We start from the raw sequence: 25398 nt of genomic DNA on the forward strand, positions 1-25398 counted from the left end.
TCTCTAAAAGGCACAATTGAAGTTCATGTTATATATGTATTATGATTTATAACATATATTTAATGGCACAAACCCCTTGCAGGTAGAAAAATCTTGTTTTAACATCTAGCTAATTTCTCTTTCTTTGCCATAAGGAAGTCCCCCCTGTTTCCACCATTGGGCAGCTATCCAAAGGGAAAAGGGCAGTCAGGACGGCCCCACTTCTTCACCATTGGCCCCACAATAGTCTAAAAGTAGTAGTTTCTATACATGAGGAAGTGGCCTCTGCCAGTGATGGTGTGTGGTCATTACTACACATTCTTAAGTGACAATGTGCTGCTGTCTAGCAACTTTGAGGGTCATAGGACACGTGGTAAATAAAGAAGCATTCTGTGTATTCTTAGCCTTTACATTTTATTTTAAAACAGAAAATTTCATGTCATTTATCACCTACTTTTAAACAGAATGGTGCATTAATTGAATGCCTTGTCATAACTCCTATAAGATCTGTTAGAAAAATAAACATCTCACAACAATCTACAGTGTCAGCTCTTTAATAAATACATAAAACAGAAGTTAGTAGTCAGAGTTACATGAACAGGTTCATAGCATATTACGTGAAATTAAAACCTCAATCTTTTGTATCATTTAAGGCAACTTAACTTTATGTATAATCCAAAGCCAGAAATAATATGAAACATGTTCAGTAAGAATTTGTTTCTTTCTTAGAGCTATTTAATACACAAAAATTTTAATTTAAAAATACATCTATATTAAATTTCTTTTTTTACAAAGGCAGTACATGTTAAGTGAAACAAAATAAGGTTATGTTACTGATAATTTAAAAAACATTTCTAATTTTCTTGCAGAGGTTTAAAAAACCTTAATAAAGTAGCTGATAAATGTAAAATAGTTTAAATGTATGTTAAATATACACAAAATGAATTTCTATATTAATATGTGCAAATTTGTATTTTCTTATAATTTAGAATTAAAATATTTTATACTAAGTATTTTTAATAAAATCTATGTACCATACTTGTCATTGTGTGGAATTCATCAGAATCACATTTGTCTGTGGCATAGTGTAAAGTTAGTCAAAGATCTTTACACGTGTCACACATTTTCCATCCTTGATTGCAGTGGTTATTTTATTGTGTTAGACAATTTTAACTGAAGTTGATCATAAAGACTAGATATCTCATTAATAGAGTTAGCTTCCAAAGATAAATTTTAAGCAGAAAAATATTTCAGGTAGATACAAGAGTAGTGTCATTACTCTCAGGTATTTCAAAAAAAGCTGCCCAGAGAGCTGAACAATTGTTTCACATAATCAAAATAATTTAAATATGCAGTTTTAAAACAGTCATTACATGGGCTTGAAGGTAAATGTATCAGAACCAAGGAAAACATCAAAAGAACAAAAAGTATAAAGAAAAGTTTAAAAAAAGTAGGAGGACCCAAGAGCAAAGTTGTTTTCCACAAGACTGGTTGTTTCATATTTTCTTCCATTGATAAAAGACAAACAAGATGCTACAAAATCTAATTACGATGGTTTCATGGAATATTTTTCCAGTTAGTTTTGTTTACAAGTGAGATGATCATATACAAAGGATCCCTTTAGAAAGGAATAAAAAAAAAAGTTAAGTAAAATAAACTTACCCATTCTAGTCAGTTAGTGAGGATTGCTGAATTAATCATTACTTAGCATAGAACATAAAGGGGAGCCTGAAGGAGCTTTTGCAACTTAAAGATCTGCAGAAGCTGACTTGATAATCAGACAGTTAGGCTCCCTATTGATTTGTGATTCAGTTGTATTGAAAATTGGCTTCAGATGTTATCAGACATTAATTCATAAACATTTAAAAGAAAAGGATTATCCCATACCTATGAATGTTTATTTAAAGGTGAATTAGTGTAATATTTATTCAAGCACACTTTTCAACACTGCACCTAAGATGCCAACAATTTTAGAAGACATGACAATTTTGGAGAGGTTAATTGAAAAACTGTCTTAGAATCAATGAGACACATATAGATGTGTATGATCAGTTAGACATAATAAATTGCTATGGAGGAATTTTAAAAGAAGATGCAAATGATCCAAAAGAACGTTCTGTATTCATTTGAAAAGGTTTGCGATGGATGAAATGGAGTTCTTAAGGTCAATATAGATAAGAATAGCCATAAATTGGATATTAAGAGTAAACAAAAGAGAGTGCAATATGCACATGAATAGGTCTGTCTTTGTTCAGGAGCATAAATTCAAAGGAGTGTTAAAATCAAGAGGTGTTTGGAAATGAAGAATTTAATTATGCCATTAAATTCCATTATTTTTCACAATTAGACTATTTGAGCCTGAAGCTTTAAGGAAATCTTGGAAAAATCGAATGGAAAAAAAATAGGATTTAGGATAACAGGAACAATTTATAATTTGATGGAGAGAAGCAATCTAATTTTATAGCTCATCCTGAAATATTTCAGTATCTCATGGATGCCTTTTGTTACACATCATAATATCTTCTGGGGAGGTTAAGTGAATGCTAAAAAAAGAAAAAAATAAGGAATTTATTTTTTAGTGAAGTGTTGAATGTGATGCACCCACTAATGTTAGTATTTTGAGTTTTTTTTTAAATGCCTCCAGAGATATCTAGTATTGTTCTTGGTGTGGTGGTGGTTGTTATTTTTATAAATCAAAGCTAAAATGAACATTTAGAACATAATCTGATTTCTAGTAAATTTTTATGTCTTCCAGAGAATGTCCATGGCTTAATAAATACTAGCAAATTTCAAAGAATATGTTGAACACTTATGAGCACATGTGCACTGCAGTGTAAAGATGCCCTAGAGAAATAAGTTGCATCCAGTTGTGTCATAGTGTACATGGGGCACATTTTCATAATCATTACATACTTGAGGGCACAAAATTGTTGCCGTACCAAGACATGTTGTTCAAGTTCTAAGTTTTGTTAATAATTTAAAATTGTATTTAATATCAATGAATACAAAAGGCTCCTGTGGTCATAGTAGTTGAAAATAGGCTCTATTTACATAAATTATTTAATCTAAGAATACCCTGTTTCCCCTTATCTTTTAATTAATTCTAACTAGTCAAATATTAATTCACTTCTCAGAAACCATTACACAGAAAAACATCAATTATTCAAGTAAAGTATAAGCCCTAAAACCTTTAAGAATTAGCTCTTTAAGTAGGAAAAAAGAAAAAAAAAAAAGAAAACAGGAAAAAAAAGCATATGACATTCAGAAACAGCTACAGTCATCACTTAGCTTTAAATTGCCTACAAGGAAGTTTGTCTCTTCCTATGTTAACAGCTTGGTCCATTTTAAAGTTAGTGCAAACTAGTGAGATTAAAAAAAAAATCCTTGATTTTTAAGGACTTCATTTTCTTAAGCTCTTTTGCTCATTTCCATATGGAAATTAGTTTGTAGCTCATAAACACTGAACTATTAATTTTTAAATTGCCAGCCTTTTAATTAAAGGATGTCTCCCACTTTTTTCATTTTGGGAGGTTGTCAGACATACATTTATTTATATATTTATGAAAAGATATTATATTTGATAGGCTTAAAATTACAAATTTTACATTATCTTTAGTTACCAAAGTTTTCTTACATGAGTCCCAGTATTGAATTATGTCAATGTTCCCAAGTTTCTCACTTGGAATGCATTCATTTTAGTATTATAATTGCTTGGCTGCAGAGAACAGCTCATGGAGCTGCTGTCCGCTGGCTCCAGAAAAACTAAACATGTTTTTCAGTTCTCTTTAGGGTTGAATATAGGATGGAGGTAAGTCTTCATCTAGAACTTTCACTGAAGTTCTGGAAGACAGAAAATCTGGGAATTACAAGAAGATGTTTTAAATATATTGTTTGGCTGTCAGAGGTAAAATTCTGGACTACTCAGATGATAGTGGGACAGCTAGTCTATGATTCAGACTGAGTAAGTCTGTAGGGATATGGTAATTGTGAAGAAGTTTCCATTGGGGAAGGTAGAGATGTATTCAGGTCTTGAGTTGAGTAGGGTACAACCCCAGAGGGTGCTGTTCGTACAGATTTATAATGTGAAGGATTTCCCCATATTTCCACCACATTGCTGTCCCTTCTCAGAAGCTGATTAGCAGGAAAGACTAGAACCCATTATGGACAACTCAATTGGAATTACTCTTCTCTACTTCTGAAAATTTCTCAGGAGCATATAATTAAGACTTCAGTAAATCACATTTAAAAATATTTGCCAATTGAATATTTTAAAGGTCGAGAGGTAGCATAACATCATGCAATGAACACTGGCCTGCAATTAGAAGTCAGGACTCCTTCTCTAATGCTGCCACTTTTATCTCCTGGGTGGTTTTTAAGTAACCACTTAAACTTTGTAAGCCTCAATTCCCTGGCTAACTAAAATGGAGAATTATCTTATTTTTAAGATATTACCTTCCCTCTTCCAATTTTATATTCTTATGAATCCTAGTGAATAGGTTTGGGGCAATTTAGGGAAAGAATGTCCTTAGGCTGCACTGAAGGGCAAAAATAATATAGTTTTTCATCTGAAAAATGTTGATATCAACTTGGACTCAAAATCTAAGAAAACTCATTCAAAAGTGTAGTACATTGCTGAGGCAGAGTTTCTAAATACCTTGTGAATTCCAACCTACAGATCAGGCAAATGAAATAGTGAAACAATCCATCCAGTTTACCAGGTAAGAAGATACCACATCTTCAAACAATGAAGCTATTCAGGTTTACATGCTACTTTACAGTGTCCCTTATTAACATTCAGCTTTTAAAACCAGTATTCTAATAAAGTGACATTGTATTACAGGTTTTTTATGGCAGTAGTAACTTAGCACTTATTTAATCCAGTCATCTGCAATATATATAAACTTATCCTGGAAGGAGGAAAAACAAAATATAAATGCAAAGAAGAAAGAACATTGGCATTAGTATCCATTTTGTGAAAAGAAGGAAACAAACACACATGCATCAAACTACAACAGTCTCAAAATAGTATCCCTTATGATTAAGGTTCTATGCTGTTCACCTCCTGAATGAATGAAACACCAATTGCTGAAGCATTTGGCCACTTCGGTATGTAACTACCATATGTTTTTTATCCATATGTTCTGGCAGGAATGACTTGCACCCTTGTAGGGACACGAGGCTTGCCTGTCTCACAGCATCGTGTCTCTCTGGGACGTGTAGGAATGGCAGGTACCTGTAAAGTGTAATCAGTGCTCTTCAGAGGATCTACATTCTATGCTGATCTAAATAAGTTATATATTACAGTAAAGTGCTACAACGACACTAGTCTCAAACAGTAGTAAGACACATTTTTCTCTGAAAAGTTCAGCAGCTGTGTGAGTCACATGACAATGAGGATGCTTGTCAGTCTTCATTTGAGTATACAACCAGGAACTGGCATGACCTTGAACAATTTTTCTCCTCCTGTGACTTTTAAAATTTTACTTTTTTAGGAGCAATTATTTTAAAAATCCAGTTTTCCATAAAGTTTTCTTGTATCTTTGTTTAGAAGTTACACCTGAAATTCTCATGAGCATTTAGTTTGCTGATATCCAATTTTATTTCTTCAGGTTTCTCACGGCGGTAGGTTACTGTTCTTGTGCAAACACTTTGCAGAAGCAACTTATCCTTGATGGAGAAGAAATATTGTTATCAGTTAAAGACCTAAGTACTGCAACTAGACAATAAAATACTGATAATTACATTTTAAAAATTCACTGACCTTTTTTGAGGCAGACACTCTGTAATCTGATGAGGACTTAATTTTATTACTGTTCCATTGTAGTATCGCCTGCCTAATGATAAGGACTTTAAGCAGCCCAATCAAGAATGTAACTATGAATATGATGAAAAATATTCTTAAGTAGCTTGGGCTAGATAAACATTCTGTAATAAAGTAAACAAGTTAACATTAAACAAAGCCAGTCAATCAAAGAATTCTAGCAAGTAAACAGTGTTCACATCTTATAATTAATAGAACCAGAGACTTGTACAAATTTGCATTTTCAAAACAAAGGACTGACATTACTGTTGACTCAGAAAAGTAAAGTAATTTTTATTGCACATTTATTATTAAAATATTTTCAAAAGAAAACTTCCCTTTGGGAACAGACACAATGAAAATATTTAATAACATCATTTCTTTCCAGCCTGATTCTATAATTGTCTTAGCTGGAATATGTCCAAGTCCCTTACCCAGATATAATTATATCCATGACAGAGAGAGGGGCAGCTTTTGTGATGTGTACTTTTGAACACCAAGTGGAAAATCAGATTTTAAGAACTGCTCAACAGCTCTGGGCATCAGCATGTGTTCCTCTTGTTATGCTTTCTCTTCATTTGTTGCACACCAGTAATGGAAAATAAAGTAAACATTTGCAGAAGCTGAAATCAGTACTACTCTAATAGATGAATAAATATTGCCTCTGAAATTGCAGTGTAAGGTTTCATTATTATTATGCATGGCTTCAGCAGGAAATAGGAGTGTCCAATTTGGGATAATACACAAATCTTTTGCTTTAATTTTACTTCATTTACTTTTTACTTCTCTGTTAACTAAATCCGTTTGCCTTTAAAAATTCATTATGTGCTTTTCCAAAGACAAATCATTAATTATTCTCTGGGGAAAGAAATGCCCTGTTAAGATGAGGGCCATGCTGGATCTCTCTTTTAGCACCAGGCCTTTGGCAAACTCTCATTGGAAAACCTGCAGCCTCTGTTGTTGCCAGAGGCATCCCCCTTATCGTAGAGGAACATGGTTGCATAACAGCAAGTATTCCACAGAACTCAACAGCTACCCCAGATTCATAAAATTACTTCCGGGCTGGAAAAGACATTGTGTTCCTCTGCCCATTTTACAGACTTTGGGGGACCTTATGTTAATTTTAGAGTCTCCCTGGAGAAGGCCACTAAGAAGAAGACCTGCCAATGCATTATGGAATCGTGGGTGATTTGGACTCAATTTTTAGCAGTGACCAAGAATGCTCGCAAATAAGGCCAGAACTCTATGACAAGGGCCTCTCTGAATGAGAAAACTTAATGAAGCCCCAATTCTTTTGGTCAGTAATAAGGGGTCTTGAACAAAAGGTCAGAGGCAGACCCCAGGGCTACTCATCAAGTGGAAACACCAGATTCCAAAGCAAGTCTTCCATTGTCACAGACCTCAGGGAGACAGAATCCAAAATGCTGTGTTGGAAGGTGGCACCTTTGAGTCTTCCACAGGAGAATGATCCCCAAATCTTTCTCCCCCAACAGATTGCCATTTCCCTTAGATGATCTGACTACTCAAACCAGCTAAGGCAGGTCCTCAGAGGGAACACGTGGCTTGATTCCACTTACTGGCTTCTTGCCTGGTGGGCACTTAGCCAGAGGGACTGAAAGAAGTGTGATTGAGAGGATAGATAATAAAGGTGCCTAACCAATGCCCTTTCCCTGTCCTTGCACAACAGAGGTTAAGGGGAGGGGAAACCCTCTAGCTCCTCATCAAGTTCAGAAGTATTCCTAATAAGTTAGCAGTTGTAGGGCAATTGTAGGGCTCAACTCTGCCTGTATTTTGAAAGGTTGCTGCAGATGGTCAAACATCTACCCCCAGCCTATGCTTTTCTTAGTTGAGATTGGGTCAGAGCTTTTCCTAGGAGCTTTAAGGGGATACTATTTGTAACCACCCTTCAGTCACAGTAGTGTTTACTTAACATAATAAATGACATGTTGATAGGAAGGGCCCTATTTATTAGAAAGGCACTTAACTTTTGGGAGTGATTGCTGTAGCCCCAGCTGGCAGCACATGGGACTCTGTTTGGAGCCAAATTCATCATGAGCTAAGATCAGTGCAGATGTGAAACCAAAAGGAAACAAAGCTCTGGAGAATGTTTATTCTTCTCGGCAGTCTCTAAGGGCTGGGATTTTTTCTTACAGGTTGGAGGAGAAACTTGAAATAATAGAAGCAATGGAAATGTTTCCTATAAAGATCTAATTTTTAGCTCTTATGGAGTTAGGAATTCATTTCTAACTCCTTTGAACACCTGTGCAAAAATGGGGTTCCAGCTTTTTGAGTTCTAATGAACTTTCATTTAAAAACAGACTTTGCTCATAACTCTCACATGGTTTTCCATTTATGAATCATCTTTTGCTTTAGATACTTGTTTCACGTTCACTGGCTCATTAAGGTCACAACAACCCTTTGAGGTGGATACTATTTATATCTCTATTTAACAGATGAGGAAACTGAAGCTCAGGAAACTTTTCAGGAGGACTGCTATTTCTTAACAAGTAATGCTTAGGGCTCAAGCCAAGGTCTTCAGACTAAAAGTTCCATATTGTTTTCATTGTGCTACATTTATCATCATTCCCCCACTAAACTACATGCTATCAGAATGAGAAGTACAAGGAATGACCCTTTGGATGTTACACAGATTACAAAAGCAGTTCATTGCTCCTTGAAATTTTATAGCTTCACCTGAAACACGAGAGTAAGTGTGAGTTAAAGGAAATAGGAGTGTCCAATTTGGGATAATACACAAATCTCTTGATTTAGTTTTACTTCATTTACTTTTTACTTCTTTGTTAACCAAATCTATTTGCCTTTAAAAATTCATTATGTGCTTTTCCAAAGACAAATAATTGATTATTCTCTGGGGAAAGAAATGCCCTGTTAAGATGAGGGCCATGCTGGATCTCTCTTTCAGCAGTTCTGAACTGGAAGCAACTTTGGATAATGAAATAAAATTACGGCTCCACAATCTTTATCTCTCAGTGAAGGGCTCCTCTGTAGGGAACCTGTATTTTTTGGCTCATGGAAATCTTTCTAGCCAATTTATTTGGATGCCCTTCCATGGAGGTACACGGCATGGAAATAGAGCGGTGAAGCAGAGGTGTAAAACATTAACTACTCAAGAACATCATCTCTGGGAGATTTCAAAAAGCAAATCACAAACTCATTACATTTTGTCCACGAATGTATGCAGACTTATTTATTGTATTTCCATGTTGCCTCAATAAAATTGTATTAAAAAATAAAGAAGTGTTTTATATTGAAACCAAAATTGAAGTTCTTAGTCTTTTCCTTAGCATGGTTAATTATGAGAACTTTGGGGGAATGTGGTCCTCCACAGATACACTATAGTGCTTTGATTATGAGTCTTTCATTTACCTGATGTTTGATGCCCATAATGCTGGTCCATGAGAGCACATGAGGTTTTGCACTGATCAAGTATAGCTTGAGATAGATTGTGAGGGTGAAGGCATTGCATACAATTCCTGTGAGAGGAACTTAAAACATTAGTTCTTTTAAAAAGAGATAGACTATAATATTTTCTAGGAAAAATAAAATAACAACTTAACAACAAATAGATACTGAAAATTTAGATTAGTTCCATTTGAAATAACTCTATCATTATGTTGAAGTATTGCATTTCCAAATAATTTAAATAAGTGACTATGCATAATAGAATTACAGATTTGAGAGAGAAATCATTTTAAAAATCTGAATTATGCAAACTGGAAGGTACACTGATGTTTAGATTGGTGGTCTGTGAGCAGGTCTCAGACTGCCATTGGAAAATTAATTACTAACACAAAACAATTATGTCACTTTCATTTAGCATGTCACCTTTTGTTTATTTATCACTTATTTCTAGAGTAAGTCACAGCCACCATCATTCTTTATCATGAAAATATTAAAAGTAAAGCACAATGATAACTTAGTCAACATTTATTCTACAACCATCAGGCACCAAATACAAAGGTGTGCTTTTATTCTGCTTTTCACATTTAATTTAATTTAATAATTCTTCCACAGAATTTTAACATTATTATTTTTATTCATCATCATCCTTACTTTCAAACTCAGGAAACTGAGACATAGAGGATTTTTAACAACTTGTCTTACACAATTAATTAGTCATCAGCTTTGTAGCAGACAGCCTCTATTTTCTAAAACTTATTAAAAAAAAAAACTAAGGTAGTGAGTGTCTGGATTTATTGTGATGCTCTACAGCTAGTTATTGGGCTGAGATTGGAATTCAAGTCCCCTAATTTCTAAAATGTCTGCATTCACTTCTTTTTTAGCATGAAGGTAACAATTTGTCTGGCAACTCTGAGATTAAGAAAGGCAGAACCAACAAAAACAGCAGCTGCAGGGCTGCTTTATGACTGTGGAAGTCAGAGAGCTCATACCAGTTTTCACTGCAGGCTGTGTGACAAGTGGGACAATGCTCACAGAAGCGGCCAATGCTCCGGGGATCTGTGCACTCACACCTGCCGCACACACACGTGCCTCTGCCGCTGCACACCTGGCCTTTTGAATTGACACAGTGCTGAGATGATGCTGAGGGGCACTGGCACCGATCCCCTTCCCAGCCACTGAAGCACTGGCATCTGCCTGCTTCACACTCTCCATGCCCTGCAACCAAGACACACCAGGACCCACATTAGAGACGCCACTGACTTGTGAAGAGTTTCCACGTGTGGATTCACTTCCCACCTCCACAGAAATGAACAGGCAGTCAAGTGAATGGAAACAGCATCATTTTCTATTCATCTGACCTAAAGAGTGCCAGAATTTAGGAAAGATGTCCTATTGTAGATAATCTCTTGTACTAATATTCTGTGCTAACAAATGTGAAGGAAGTCCCTCCTGTGGTGGCTGCTCAACTCTCTTAAGTGTCATACGTTCAGTTTTAAATTAAGACACAGAAATATAAAGAAGTTACAAAAGCTAAAGTAATGTTATGTGACATGAGATCAGAAAATAAGAGTATTTGATTAATGACTTCCATAATCTATTCTCATAGTTGCACTATTGCTAAGGGCTGGGAATGACTTGGAAGGACTAGGAGGCAAACCCTCTTAGTGCTTCAGTGTGGTGAAGGCTATGTTTAAAGATAAGATTTTCTGAGGAGTTGAAATAATTCTCTCATATCCTCAGAATAGTATTTAGTAGATTATCAGTGCTGTTCTCATCTCTGTTGCGAGCTATGATTAGGTGGCAAATGGCAAGAAGAAAGGAAGATGGTGTGTGTTGGGGCTGGGGAGTGTGCAGTGCACAAGGGGCCTTTATGCACACAAGCTGAGGAAACATTGGTTATACATAATTAAATGAATTTTTGATTGCTGAAAGTGTCCAAAATTTAATCTGCCAATGAGAATTAGAAATCTTCAAGAAGGGGTACATTTTATAGGATTGTGCAGTATTTCTCAAGCTTTTTTAGCTACAAGTCAATTAATCTTCCCTTTCTCCTTCCTTCCCTCCCTTCTGTTCCTTGCCTTCTTTTCCTCATTTCCTTTCTCTCTTTTATTGCTGAGCACCTTACAAGTTAACTGTCCCACAGGGTCCACTGCTGGATCAGCTCAGCTTGTTAAGTGTAAAACTAATGAAGTCCAGGCCAAACAGATGTCCTCCAGACCCTGCTCCCCCATACAGCCTGCAAGTCGAGTCCTCGCCAGCCGACCTGGGAACATGTGCTTTTATTCCTCGGGGAGACTAGATGATGCATGTCAGCCCTACAGTTTTCTCTTACATACAACCATTCAAAGCAGATTCTCAAGTGCTTGAGGGTCAGTAGTATCATAGTCACAAGGAAGGGTCAGTACATGATTTTTGGATATTTTGCAGCAGAGAATAGGAATCTCAATGTATTTGAAATGTCTTTGAGGAACTGACAGCTGTGGAGAAAGTCTTTCTGTTCCCTGTAAAATAGCATTTCCTTTCCCTATAAAATATAGTAAACAACTGCTGATTTATTCTAGTTATCTATAATCCATCTTCTGTATGATTCCAGCTACAGTTGAATAAATGTTTGAAATACAAAACATTCCGTGTATATAATAGAATAAAAAGATAATTTGCCATCACACATTTAGGTAACATATTTTGAATTTTTAGCTTTTGCAACAATATAAAATTTATTTTTATAGGCTGTTACTTTCCTTAGCCTTACAGTAATGAAATATTTTCATTCATCAACAACTTAACAGATATTTATCTACTACAATGCAAATGCTAAAAAGGCATTTTCACAGTAAGTGAAATTATTCTATGAACTCAGATGGCAGAGAGTTTAATATATTTAACAATAATATTTTAATATTCAAGTGTTGCACAGTTATTGGACTCTAACCTGTAGGTGGCAGTAAACTGAATTAGACACAAAGTAACCTTGATATTTTTATTTTAATTCATTTCATTTTAAAAATGTGGTCTGTGTGTGGCCACAAAGACTAATCTTCTAGATTGCTTAATAATCCAGTATTTTCTTGAAGAATGCTGTCCTCTGGCAATTCTGTTGCTGGTGGTGGTCCAAAAATAAACTGCTGAGGTTTAAATTACCACAAACTTACAATACCATCTATAATGATGCTTTAAGAATTTTCCAATGAATGAAAAGTATATTTTTATAGCTCACTCCCCCCTCATCCTGACAGAAATAAAATCCTCTGAGCAATCTGGAGTGAGTAACCTTTTGCCAGAATGAATCAGACCCTGTGGAAGAATACCCTCATTCTTTTGGAAAACGTGTCAGCCATCATCAGTAATTTCCCCTTCTGGGATGTTCTTTCCAAGATCAAAGAATATTTGAGAATTACAATTAATTTTAGGTTTTTATTTAGAAGTATATCCTGTATACTTTAAGCATAAATATTAAAACCCCTGCTGTGACTATTGTGGTGACCTAATTTTGCAGATTATGAAACTGTGAGTATTAAATTCAGATTCAGTGATGGCAATTTGTAACATATTTTTAAAGATACATGAGACTATATGCTACCAGGATAGTGGTTAGTAAAAATTACCTGTATGTATTTATACTCACCAGCACACAGATTTCCATGGTGATATGGACAAGAAAAATCATCCTTTTCACAGTATTTTCCATACACTTTTCCAAGCTTAATTTTGTGACATACACATTTCCCACAAATACAGACTCCTCGACCACTGCAAACAGGTTGATCCTTGTGTAACCTGCAACTCTCAGATGGAAATGCATCTTCATCAAAATGGCATTTACTCTCGTCACATTGCAAACACTTGGAGTCCAGGAAAGTTTCATCCTCACACTTTCCTTTAGGTCCTCTGTGGTCCTCACACTGACAGCTGCAGCGCCTGTGTATGTGAATTTTAGTGGTTTCATTGAAACCAATAGGTTTGATTTTTGCATAGTTTTTTCCTCCTGTGACATCACATTTTTTCATTGTAACTGTTACATTGAAAAGAACCTAAATTTAGGAAGAAAAAGGAAATATAATTACATCCTTTGATATTTTTATTGCCAATATTTTATGTGTCCGTATATTTCAATCAATAATACAATAGCATCTTAGAGTAATTGTTTATAAAATACCCAGGCAAGTTTTTTCACATGAAGATGCAAAATCCCTTTTAGTGTCTTTTATTTTCTGATTAATAAACTAAAGAATTAGAGGAACCAATGATTGCTAATTGCCTATAATACACCAGTAAACAGACTTGATCCTGCTTATATGAACTGCCTACTCCACCTTCCTATTTTCAAGTTGGACTAAAATCATTACAATTTAAAAATAATCTGTGTTTTTGGTTGGAAATTATGTTATATATGATGATACAAAAAGAACTAAACTTAGGCTTCAACATGTATTAAGAGTTTGACTCAGTCTTATTATAAAGTTGGTGTTGGTGCTTAAGAATGTTAAGGATTAACAGATGTGTAGGATAACGTGGTCATTGCCATTATTAATCATAGAGCAAAACTTGGGGTTTATATAATTAAGAGGTCAGATGACTATTCCTTAGAGTCACGTTGTTTATACAACTTGGTTGAAAGTCAAGGGGGAAAAGAAATGTAGGAAAAAAAGAAAGAAAGAAAAAACCCTAAGATATAAGAAAACTATTGCTCCAAAATTGAGATTTTTGAAAGAATTACTTCATTCTTCAGTAAGTAACTAAGTGTTATCTTATGATAGAAAAAAATTTCTTTATATTTAATGAAAATCAAATGTGTATTTTGTAAACTGCTGTATGATGGCTTTTGAACAAAATCCAAGGACTGATTATAGAGGAAACTACAGAATTAGAAACTTGCAGTAATTAATTTAAAATGTACAGCTTGTAGGCACAATTATACTACCCACAGATTCTAAAATTCTCAAGAGGGAAAATATATTCTAACTACAGAAAAGTCTCCTTTTATTGAGAATGTTCTACCTCTTTCCATCACTTTTTCTCTCTAGGACCTGACATGTAAGCGATTAATAAAATTATAGAGGAGGATAGGGATGTGGCTCACGGGTAAAGCACTTGCCTGGCCTAAGTGAGGTCCTGAGTTCAATCTCCAGCACCACAAAAAATTACTACTACTACTACCAATAATAATAATAAATAAAACAAATACAATTATAGAACTTTGGAGTTAGCAGGGAGATGAGAAGTCTTCTAGTCTAAGCCATCTGTTTAAAAATTAGATAAGTCATGCCCCTAGAGGAAAATGACTCACTGGAGATATCTTTACCCCACAAGGATCCCTGTGTGTGACTCTCTGCTGTGCCTCTCTACTGTGCCAATTCTTGGAGAATCCTCTGGTCCTGTTTCCTGATGCTACTGTGATTTATACCTCTTTTCTTTACATCTCATTTCAACTCCTCCTTTTTTATTGTTCTCAGTCAATTTCCCTACCTGATTATGAATGGACTGAGGCAAACACAAAGTGAAAGATTTTGAAATTCTTAGACTTTATCAATTGTGTCATTCTTCCCTATAGCTTATTACTTTCAATATCACATTTACCCTTGAGAATAAGCAGATTTGAATCCAAAAGTAGATGTGATTTCCTCTTCTATACCAATTAGGTCACCTATGTTGGAAGTTACTGTTATTAAACAAATGTTCAACATAATACATATTTATTTATTTTAACTTGAGGGTTCAAGAGAATAGTTAATTGAGTTAAAACAAGAAGGTAACTTTGAGAAGAGACAATGAAAGTTACTTTGAAGTATAAATAAAATTCCTGGAGTCAGCAGTTAAGTAAAATTATTCAGAATGGTTTAGTTTTTCTGTGAGGAAAGCGTGCCAAACAAATTTAGCTTATTTTAAATAAGAAAAATGCACACCCACATACTTCATCATTGCTTGTCACATTTCCACATCCAATGGTGCCTGGCTTTCTGGCCCCATCTGGACAAATGGCTGTGATGTTGAAATAGACACCTTGTACCTGGTTTTCCACCTGCACTTTCACTTCTGAAATGAGTTTCTGTGGAGACATCATCTTTTAATTAAATGCTGTAATGGTTTCAAATATGAGCAATGAAGCAGAGTCAAGCTTATACAATTACTCTAGGTTTAATTTTTTACTAAGTCAAAGAGTCTGTCTCTGTAAAAGGATGAATAAATACAGTGTTTCCACATAAAGACCCATTAAGTTTGAAATATGTAAGAAATACTGAAAGATTAGATTTTCTGCATTTAAATGGTTCTGTTTTCCCCATTGTGCATTTTGATTACTTCAAAACGATTTCTCACTCAACCTGTTATGAAAATTATCTTTCAAAATCCAGTGCTACTTACATATTATGATACAGTTTAAGTAAAACATTGAGACCATATATCACAAAGGGTGAATTTCCATAGCTAAAAACATGAAACATGCTTTTGACAGATAACAGCTATTAAAAAAAATTTCAATTTCAAACACTTTATACTATCATGAAAGCTAAAATGCCTTATTGATACAGAGTTGAAAGGTACAGTTCCTTTAAGAATGGCTTATAAATTGTGTTAAGACCTGAGGGCTTGCTTTTGTTAGTCAAATTTGTACCAAGCCTTCATTCCAAACTAGGGCTTCTAAACTAGACATAAAAAAATTCATTGATTTACTCACTCATTTATATGCTCATTCAGTATATGATTTAGTGGCTATCATGTATTAGATATATAGTAATTTCTTCTATCTCAATCTCTTAAGTTCCAAAGGATCTAGCTACTTTAATTATGTCTTTCAGATCTGTGTGCATTTTATCCCATAAAATAAAGAGTCAACTAAATGCAAAAACTCATAGCTTATACTTGTAAACAGAGGAAGAAAAGTGGCAGTGTAGGAAGAAAAAAATACTTTCAGAGGATTCTAATCCTTTACGGGAATAATTTTTCTTTTCCAACGGTATAATCAATAAAGGTACATGGGCTTACTGATTAATAATTGAGCATGGAATTCTGGTAGCATATCTTTAGAACAAAATATTTTCCTCAAATTCATGAGTATTATTTGGATTAAAAAAGACCATCTCAGCCCCATTTTGAGGCAGGGTCTTACTATGTTGCACAGACCGGCCTCCCACTCGCAATCCTCCTGAGCAGCTAGAATTACAGGCCCGTACCACCATGTTAGAGAAGTCCCACACTGCAACTGTTAATTGAATGATTTTGGCAACCCAAAAAGAACTTTCAAGGATATGCAAAGATGGATATGCAATAATATGTCAGATCAGAAGGAAATACTTAATTCAAGGAGTGTGCTCAGTTTACCCTTCAGAAATTCTGTTTTAAGACTTTAAGCCAGTTAGGCCCATGTTTTTCAAGCAATGTGTAAAGATAGATCTCTAAAATATTTCCCAGTTTTAGGATGTAGGAATTAATCTCCTGACACAATCTGAAGCTTCTCCTTTAATATCTAATCAGTAATGAGACAGATTATTTTTTCTGTTTTAAGATTCTTCAATGAATTGGGAATTGTTTCTGTTGTTTCTGTTGGACGGTGAAGACAAGATAAAATTTCAGAAGAATTTTGAAAATATAGACACATAAAAAATGACAGAATCTCAACCTAAGGTAGTTAGCCAGAGTTGAGTTTGTTTTGCTTTTTAATTGATGTCACTGTAAGATCAGTCAGAACCACAGTGGGATCAGACATCCCATATCTGTTCTAGACAAATAAAGAAATTAAAGCAGATACTTTGGTCTCCTTTCCTTGGATACTGTATGACACATAGGTGAAAAGTTGTCAGTTTATGCTCCTTGCTTGGGGTAATAAATGGTCTCATACTATAGCAATTCAGTCCTAACAGTATAAATTCCTTTCTTATTTGGATTCTTCTCAGAAACACACTCTTGATGGGAAAAAATTATATGCACATTTGATTTTTCTTGATAAAAATCCCTAGTCATAGCACTCTTCTGTAAGTGAGAGATGTCATTTAAGATGTTCTTCCTTATTTCATTCTACACAGTTTCAGACACAAAATAAAAGTTCTCGGCAAAAATAATCTAGCAAGGTTTATTTTCCTTTTAAAGAATAACTTTCAATAATTCTTCATTGTATATCCAGTGTCTACTTTCTGCCTTTCCCTTTTGTACTCATGTTGAAGGCAGGTGCTCCTTGAAGATGATTAGAGAAATCTGAGATTTTTCTCCACGTTTTGGCTGTTCTTTACACTATTCAACTCTTACATGTTTGGGAAGGGAATCAGAGAATTTGGGAAAATGAGACTTTATAACTGGCCCATAAATTCAAGGTCTAATCGAGCAAGCTTGATACTACATAAAAATGACAAAAGAAAAATAGGTGATATCACAAAGCAGGAAACACCTGGGGCATGACGCTGAACACCTGGATTCTGATCCTGATTCTTCTGATTAGCTGTGTGACCTTTGGTTAATTTGCTTCACTTCTTTGTTTCTACAAATATACAATGAGAGTAGTAACACCTGCCTAGGTGAGGATTAAACGAAGTCATGTGTGAAAAGTGTCTGGTTCTTAGTGGTATTACAACATTACAGCACATATGACATGAAGCCATGACCCAGTTTGAGAGAACAGATGTTTCTTTAAATTCTTTGCATTCAGTTGCCCATTCTTCACAGGATTGATGAGAGCATATGACCATAAATAACAGACCATACTTGTCAAGGTGATTCTTTTACTCAAACTGTTTTGATGAATGTGCTCAAATAATTGACTGAACAATCAAATAATTGATCATAGAGAACAAAATCATCTTAGTAATCTCTATGTCGCAGATAATTCATTTCCCCTGGCAGGTTGTTTCTTTAAATAACAGTGTGGATTTCATAATTCATGAAAAAGGGAAATTATGCAATTTCTTGGTAACAAAATGCTTTCTGTAGCCATGAGTAGGTAACTCATTGAGCATTGGATTTGGAAGGAAACTGAGAAAGTCTCAGGCCCAGTGTTGGATGGCTATCAACGAGACCACATAGTCTCCCAAGGGACCATGGTAGTTTGTGCTAACACCAGGCCTAAATGCCAGATTCCCTGTTCCTAATTTTATGTTCTTTCTACCACTCCTCTCAGGATGATATAGCACTAGTTGGTATGTTGTCACAGAAATGTTTATTTGGAAAGTTAAAGTTTATTTGGCAAAAATCGTATATGATATATGCATACCTTGTAGGCTTCTACTACCAAATTGTTGAGGTTAGCAGCCTTCGATTCTATCTCACCAGCAATGGTGCCAGGCAAAAGGGGTAGAAGGTCCTAGAAAACACATCAGTTGAATTTACGTAATGGCAAACTCTGCAGTGGTTCAGTGATCAACAAATATTTAATATTTTTCCATTACCAATGGAAGATGAGACATTATATGCAGGAAAAATATAAAACATGAAAAATATAAGCAACCTGGTAGGATTGCAAGCCCTTATACTCATGAAAAGGTAGGGTGTATGTGTGTGTGTGTGTGTGTGTGTGTGTGTGTGTGTGTGTGTACAAATGCAAATAAATATGCATGAGCATGGGTGTGTGCATCCTGAATTACATGATGACCTAAAAATATCATCAGAATTATATCAGAATTTCCAAAGCATCTTCCATGGAACACAGCCCTAAGAGACTTAGAACATGAAAAATGTTCTAAGGGCAAATAAGTTTGGGAAGTTCTGCATATCTTTATTCTATCCAGAGATCCAAATTGCACATTTTCAAACTAAAACGTTGAGCAGTCCTGTAATTTGTAAATAATTCGACTCAGTTTAATGCAGCATTCCCCAATGCTTCTTTAAATGCCAAACTCTTTTCTTACATAATATATATATATATATTTTATAGAACTGCTGATCCATGAAATGACCTTTGGGGCATGTTGTATCAGACAGTAGGAAAAATCAGAGTTACAGGTGGAGCTTCAAAGAACAGGAGTTTGTGATGGGTAATGCTTACTAATTTTGGAGGAGATGTATTACCAGGGAGAATGTGAGAATGAGCAAAGGCTTAGAGGGCTACAAGAGGAAGAAAAGCAGTTGGACTAGAATAAAGGTGCATATTTATAAGAATTCAGATTATGAAAGTCTTGAAATCCACTTATTCATTCATTTTTTTTTCAGTTCACAAGCATCATTAACTTTCTTCCATATACTATCCATATTTAAACACCAACAATTTGTTATCTCAAGTCATGGGGAAAAATGTATCACAGATTTTTAAAATTCATTTATTAACAGATGCCTTTATTGAGCATCTATTATAATACTACTTTGGAAATGCTAACTTACTAAACCATATAGTTTCTGTCCTTAAGGATCTCACAGGTCTATAAATGATAATTCCACAAAATATAAGCCACATGAAGCATTTGTGCACAGAAGCTATTAAGCAGGATGCCTGGCAAGGACTGCAGAGCTGGGGAAAGTTATCAGGGGCCGTTTCCTTAAGGAGCTGACTTATAAGCTCTTCGTAGAGGATGCTGAGTGGGAGTGAACCCAGTCATGAGAGAGAATGACTTCCACATATGGGTGTGCAGTGGGGGCAGCAAGAACAAAAGCACAAAGAAAGAAGCAGGTTGGTGAGTGTGTGTGTGTGTGCAGGGGAAGATCAGGCACATTGCCAGAGGGACAAGGGCAAGTTAGGGAAAAGAGGCCCCAGAGAGAGGTAGATAGAACCAGGTGCCAAATTAGAAACTCAGTCCTCTAAGTCATAGGGAGCCCCTAGGATATTTTGCTCCAGAAGGTACTGTGGACATACTTGTGATTTCAACACATCATCTTGCACCATGTGGAGAATGGATTTAGGAGATGAGTTTCAATGCTGTTAGGGTGATAGAAAAATGAAAAAAAATGAAAGATGGGTGATAGAAAAAGATCCATGAGCAGCTAAAGTAGGTGCCTACAAGGGCGCGCATGGGACTCAGCAGGGCTCATATCCGGCTTTTGGAGCCTGATGATGTTTACTTTGCTTACAATTCAGTTAATAATAAACCCGGTTTATGGTTTATCAGTCAGTGGCAAATTTATAAAGGACAAGGGAGAATGTGGGAGAACCAATAACACTCTGAACAATAGGCAAAGAGGAAGCAAAAGCTATCCAAAGCTACATGGTATTCCAAAGTCAACTATTCAGCTTACAGGTTAAGATCACAAGATTTGAGTTGTTAGAGAACTCTGGGCAAGTATTTATCCTCTCAAAATGTTTCCCCATCTTAAAATGAGCAGACTGATAAAACTGCCCTCACTCAGTGAGATGGTAAGATCTCAGATGCATTGGTGTTTCTGAACTCAGTACCTGGCAATAGTTAAGTACTCAGTCAGTAGACACTGTTTCTCTTGTTATTAAAATGGTTAAAGTCATTTTATTTGGGTCAGAGCCCTACTTCTGTGGATGTTAATTTGTTATCACCTTAAAACTTGGCTTCATGGTATATGGAAATCAGGGAGGGACTAAAGTTTCACTACATATTTCTAAAGGAATAAGTGATATGATTAAAGTGGCACTTTCAGATGACAAATGTGGCTGTTAGGTGTTAGGTAAATCAGAGAATGTAACACCAGTTTGTGGACGATGAAAATGATTTTAAGTATCCGTTGAAACCAAAAGATAATGCAGTTTCTCTAAAGTTTTAAAAAGTAAGTAAGGGTGCTTGCAGCTAGCCAGTGAGAGAAGTTTGCAGTTGGAAAGTAGAAGGAAGAAATAAAGATAGTAAAGAGATGAAGATCTGGTGGATAGCGATGCATGTTGGAAACAAGGACACCACAGCATTACAGAAATGAAGAAAAGAGATTCTAGAAGACAGACCCTAAAAAAAACAAAAGACAATTATAGTAAGGCACAGAAGAGGAATTCTATGTTGAGCAACTGCCCCGGAGGATTCAGGACACCACTGAAACCACACCTGCATAGGGAATTTGGCTGGCTCAGTCACTTCTTAGGCTCTTCCTGGTCCTTTAGTAGAAAATATACACCAAAGCTAGATGTCCTGGTGTTATGGAAAATCAAGCAGATAATTCTTTAACTTTAGCCTATGGTAAGAATATGTCCGTGGCTAGATTATAAGCAGGAATCTGGACATGAAAGGTATAGATATGAAGTGTGAAGTACTTTCACCTGATAAGAATCTTTCTTGTTATTGTCACATCCATCATGTCCTTCAGTGTTAGGCTATGCCTATGTATATTAGATATAATTCTCAAACAGCATTTAGTGCATGACTTGTTTCTATGTGTTACAAACCTAGGTCGAATTTGTACTTAAATGCTAATTTAAGATACAATAAAATGTACTTTAGTTAATACATTATTAAATTCAGATTATATAATTTCAAATTCTTATCTCTGGTTCCAAGAAGTGCCCTAATTTCGACTACTAATATAAACATTCTAATTCGCATGTTTAGGAATTGACATACCTTATACCAATGAAATTGTTTTCCTTGAACTGCAAAAATGACATTAATGTTGTTGTCTATTAGTTTTTCCGAAAGTTGGCCTAGCGAGGGATGTTCCTGCAATGGATAATGAAATAAAGAAAGGAATGAAAATTTGTAGCTCAGCCCCACACACATCCAAACAGCTACTATGAAGAAAGCCTTGTGACTTATGCAACAACATACACTAGGGAAAGGTTATGGTTTTACTAGAGATATTTAAATTCTTTTCATATATAACATCAATTTGTGCTCTATATGTGTTATATGAATTGTGATGCATTCTGTTGTCATATATAACAAATTAAAATAAAAAAGAATAAGCTAACATGCTAAAAAATATTAATGCGTTAGGGACAATTTATAGGAAAAAGCTCCCTAAAAACCTCATTCAGCGTAGTACAAAAAATGACCAGGACCTCTTCTGATTAACACTGGATTCAAAGTGATATAATTGAAACATAATTTAATATTCAGAAATAGAGACACATTAGTGACAACCATATTCTGAGGCAAAATTCAGCAGCATGTGTTGAAATGCAAAATGCTGTGTACATGTATATGCCTGTAAACACATGTGTGCAGGTGTACACACACACACACACACACATATTTGATTTGTAACCTGATTCAAATAAATTCTCTTTAGAAGCCTAAAATTCTGTGCTCAAATCACAGGTTTGTCACTTTATGACAAAAGGTCTCACTTCCGTCCTCTGTATCATGTGACTGTTATCTGCCTTCTATGACTACTGGCAAGATTAAAGAGATAACAATAATATGTGAACTATTTAGTGTAGCTTCTTGCATCTAGTAGGTACTCAAAACTAATAGCCATTGTGACTTTTCATTTCTAACTTCTCATACAAAGTGTAGATTAAAGATCTTTTAATTTATTATCATACTTAATTTTTCTTGTCAGATGATATATATCATAAACCTGTTTTACTTAGGTGAATAAAACATAATGCAGAGCTGTTTGTGGCATTCCTTGTGGTGATGAGAAAGCTAGGGTTGAGGAGGAGGAAGGGAATAAAATTTATTTTAGAAAATATGAGAAATTGACAACCATAGAAATTGCCATGCAATGTTATACAGTTAGACTTAGTAGCTTTTTTTCTTTTTATAAATTCTCTTCTAGGAATAAAAGTGATAATCTCAACTTATAAGTTCGTACTAGACATCTCTCAGAGAGATGGTGTCAAACTCCACTTGCAGTAGCCTTGCCTATTTGTTGGTGCTGATTGCATGAACCAAGGGTTTTGTGACTAAACCTAACCAGTATTATATAATTCAAGTTCAAATTACTCCAAGGTTTTGCTCCAGGTTGCACTATCCAATATTAACTGTTTGCTTTAAGAGAAAATTTCACTAAATCAACTTGGTGAATATCTCTGTATTTTTGTAATGACACAAACTTTGTACAAAAGCTAAATTAACTACTTTTGCTTATAATCCAAGTTCTGTGACCCACATATTAAATTTATGTATATAGACCTAAGAAGTAGTGTTCAAAAAATCCTATCAGGGCTTGGGGTAGCTCAATGGTACATCATGTACATAGCATGCATGAGCCCTGGGTTCAAATCCAGGAGAAATCATAACAAATATACTTTCATTTCTATATTGTCTACTGTGATAGAGGCAACCCAAATTTTCATGAGTTGCGTTTAAATGTGATACGAAACTAATTTATAACGAGCTTAGCATACCACATGGTTTGCATAAGAAAAATTCTACCCAGAAAAATTCTTAAAAATGTAATTTTTAAAGCAATAGAAAAAGAAATTCATCACATATAAATTCTGCCAGCTAAATTCTCATTCCTTTTCCTAACAAAATGTATAATCTTAAAATAGATTTATGATACTTTGCATAATGCTTAGTAAATTAAAGAGAACAAGTAAATGCAAGGTAAGTGTTGATGTATGGGATTTTTGTCTTGATGGTAAAAACTACTTTTCAAATATTTTTGCTTTCAGAAAAATAATTGCAACTCGTCAAGTACTTACTCCTCTTAATTTATAAAACCATTCATATTTTGAGAAAAATTTAACCCATATAATTTTAATCAGTTTATATTTAAATCACATAAAATCAACATTTAAAGAACAGTCATGAGTGTATGCAGCTTTTGGAGCCTTCTTAATCTCCTTCCTTCCATAAACAGGAAGTCACATTGACCAAAAGTACACAAAATTTAAATCGAGAATGTTCTAGTTTGGTCAGAAGCTCATTAAAAAGTCAGATTTTTAAAGTTTGAAAGAACATGTTTTTTGAACCCTGAAGCTAAATCAGTTTGAAAAGAAAATTCCAAGTACCTTGAGGCAGATTTTTTTTATTACAAATGTATAACAGATGCTTAAATAAACCACTGCTGACAAGAGACCTCAGAATGAATAGACCTTTCCAAAGTCCCTTCCCCTTTCCTCAATGAAGCATATCCTTTAAGTATCTTATCTCCTATGTCTTTTACTTTGCTGGCAGGAGAACACACTCCCTTCTAGCCAGCTGTGCTGTTCGATGATGTCACTGCTCCTCAAGTCTCACTCCCCCTCTGTCTAACCTGGTTCACATTGTTTCTCCAAACTCTGAGAATAATTAATAGAGATAACAGGCATTTCAGGGGCAAAAGGGAGAAGGCAAAGCAATATGCCAAAACAGCTACTAGATAGTGAAGGCAGTGGGAAGTGACTCATAAATTTCAGAAGGCAAGAGGGGCATGAAAGGTTCATTAGGAGCAAGTTCAGTTACAGAGCTAACTGTGGAGATGTGGTAGAATTTTAAAAAATGTGTATACCTGGGGGATGAAAGGGAAATGTTTAAGAAACCTTTAACCTTCAACAAAATTAATAATTAAAAGTTTATAAAATAATTTCAAATTTGTAGTATTGGATATTGTAATATTTTAACAACTTAGTTAAATAAAATATTTAATTATCTGGTTTATTTTTTAGAGTTCACTTTTTAGAGAAGAGAGACAAATAATATGCAAGCAGTCTGATAGCAGAGATTTATTTGGAGATAAAAAGTTTGAAGCATACATTTTCAGTTCACATCCATTGCCTTAGCCTGTGTCCTCTTTGAGTGGCAGCATAGTGCTAACTGCACAGACCAGGGTTTCTCAGTAACAGTGCTGCTGACATTTGGGGCTGGATATTTTCTAGTTTGGGGATTGTCCTCTGCAGTATAGGATGTCTAGCAGCAACCCTAGAATCTACCCAGTAGAACGTAGCACCTCCATTACCTGATTGCAACCACCAAAATGTGTCTGGATATGGAAAAGGTCCTATGAAGGGTCAAACCTGCAACAGGTGGGGCCTTTTGATAGATCGTTGAGGTGTGTTCACTCTTTTGATCCCTGACCACAAGGTGAGAGGTTATGTTTCACCACTTGCTGACACCATTATGTGCCACCACCGGTCCAAAGCAATGTGAGCAACTTATCATGGACTAGAACCCCCAAAACTAGGAGCTAAAATAATCCTTTGTCTTTATAATTTGATTATTTCAGTATTTGTTATAGTGACAGAAAGGTGACTAATATACTATGTTACTGGGCATCTACACTTTTCTGGAATCCAGTTTCCATGTGCATAAACTGATAGAAATAGCAGTAGCTGCCTCTCACACTGACAGTGGGGATAAGTGGGTGAATGCATAAAGGCTTTCACCTGTCTTTCCATAATTACCAAGCCCAAACTAAAGTTGAGTGTGTGGGGGGGGTTCTATCCTTTTGTCACTTTGCTTGGC

At 35.2% G+C, this 25398-nt stretch overlaps 1 protein-coding gene across 2 annotated transcripts in view; it reads right to left on the reverse strand.

Moving 5' to 3' along the window:
• Window positions 1–382: 382 nt before the first annotated feature.
• ITGB8 (integrin subunit beta 8) overlaps window positions 383–25398 on the reverse strand; it is an 86851-nt gene continuing 61835 nt past the window's right edge. Inside the window, exons 7-14 of one of the 2 annotated variants that reach the window (XM_081283764.1) lie at window positions 21628–21723; window positions 18399–18488; window positions 15114–15248; window positions 12828–13233; window positions 10192–10417; window positions 9167–9273; window positions 5741–5904; window positions 383–5646 (exon numbers count right to left, since the gene is read on the reverse strand). In XM_081283764.1, coding sequence (XP_081139890.1) covers window positions 5524–5646; window positions 5741–5904; window positions 9167–9273; window positions 10192–10417; window positions 12828–13233; window positions 15114–15248; window positions 18399–18488; window positions 21628–21723 — 1347 coding nt within the window. In that variant the 3' untranslated portion in view covers window positions 383–5523. Of the gene's footprint in view, window positions 5647–5740; window positions 5905–9166; window positions 9286–10191; window positions 10418–12827; window positions 13234–15113; window positions 15249–18398; window positions 18489–21627; window positions 21724–25398 lie in introns of both variants that reach the window. The other variant, XM_081283763.1, reaches the window with a different exon arrangement.

The sequence above is a fragment of the Spermophilus citellus genome (genome assembly GCF_964194105.1).
Source record: "Spermophilus citellus genome assembly, chromosome: 3".
NCBI lineage: Eukaryota > Metazoa > Chordata > Mammalia > Rodentia > Sciuridae > Spermophilus > Spermophilus citellus.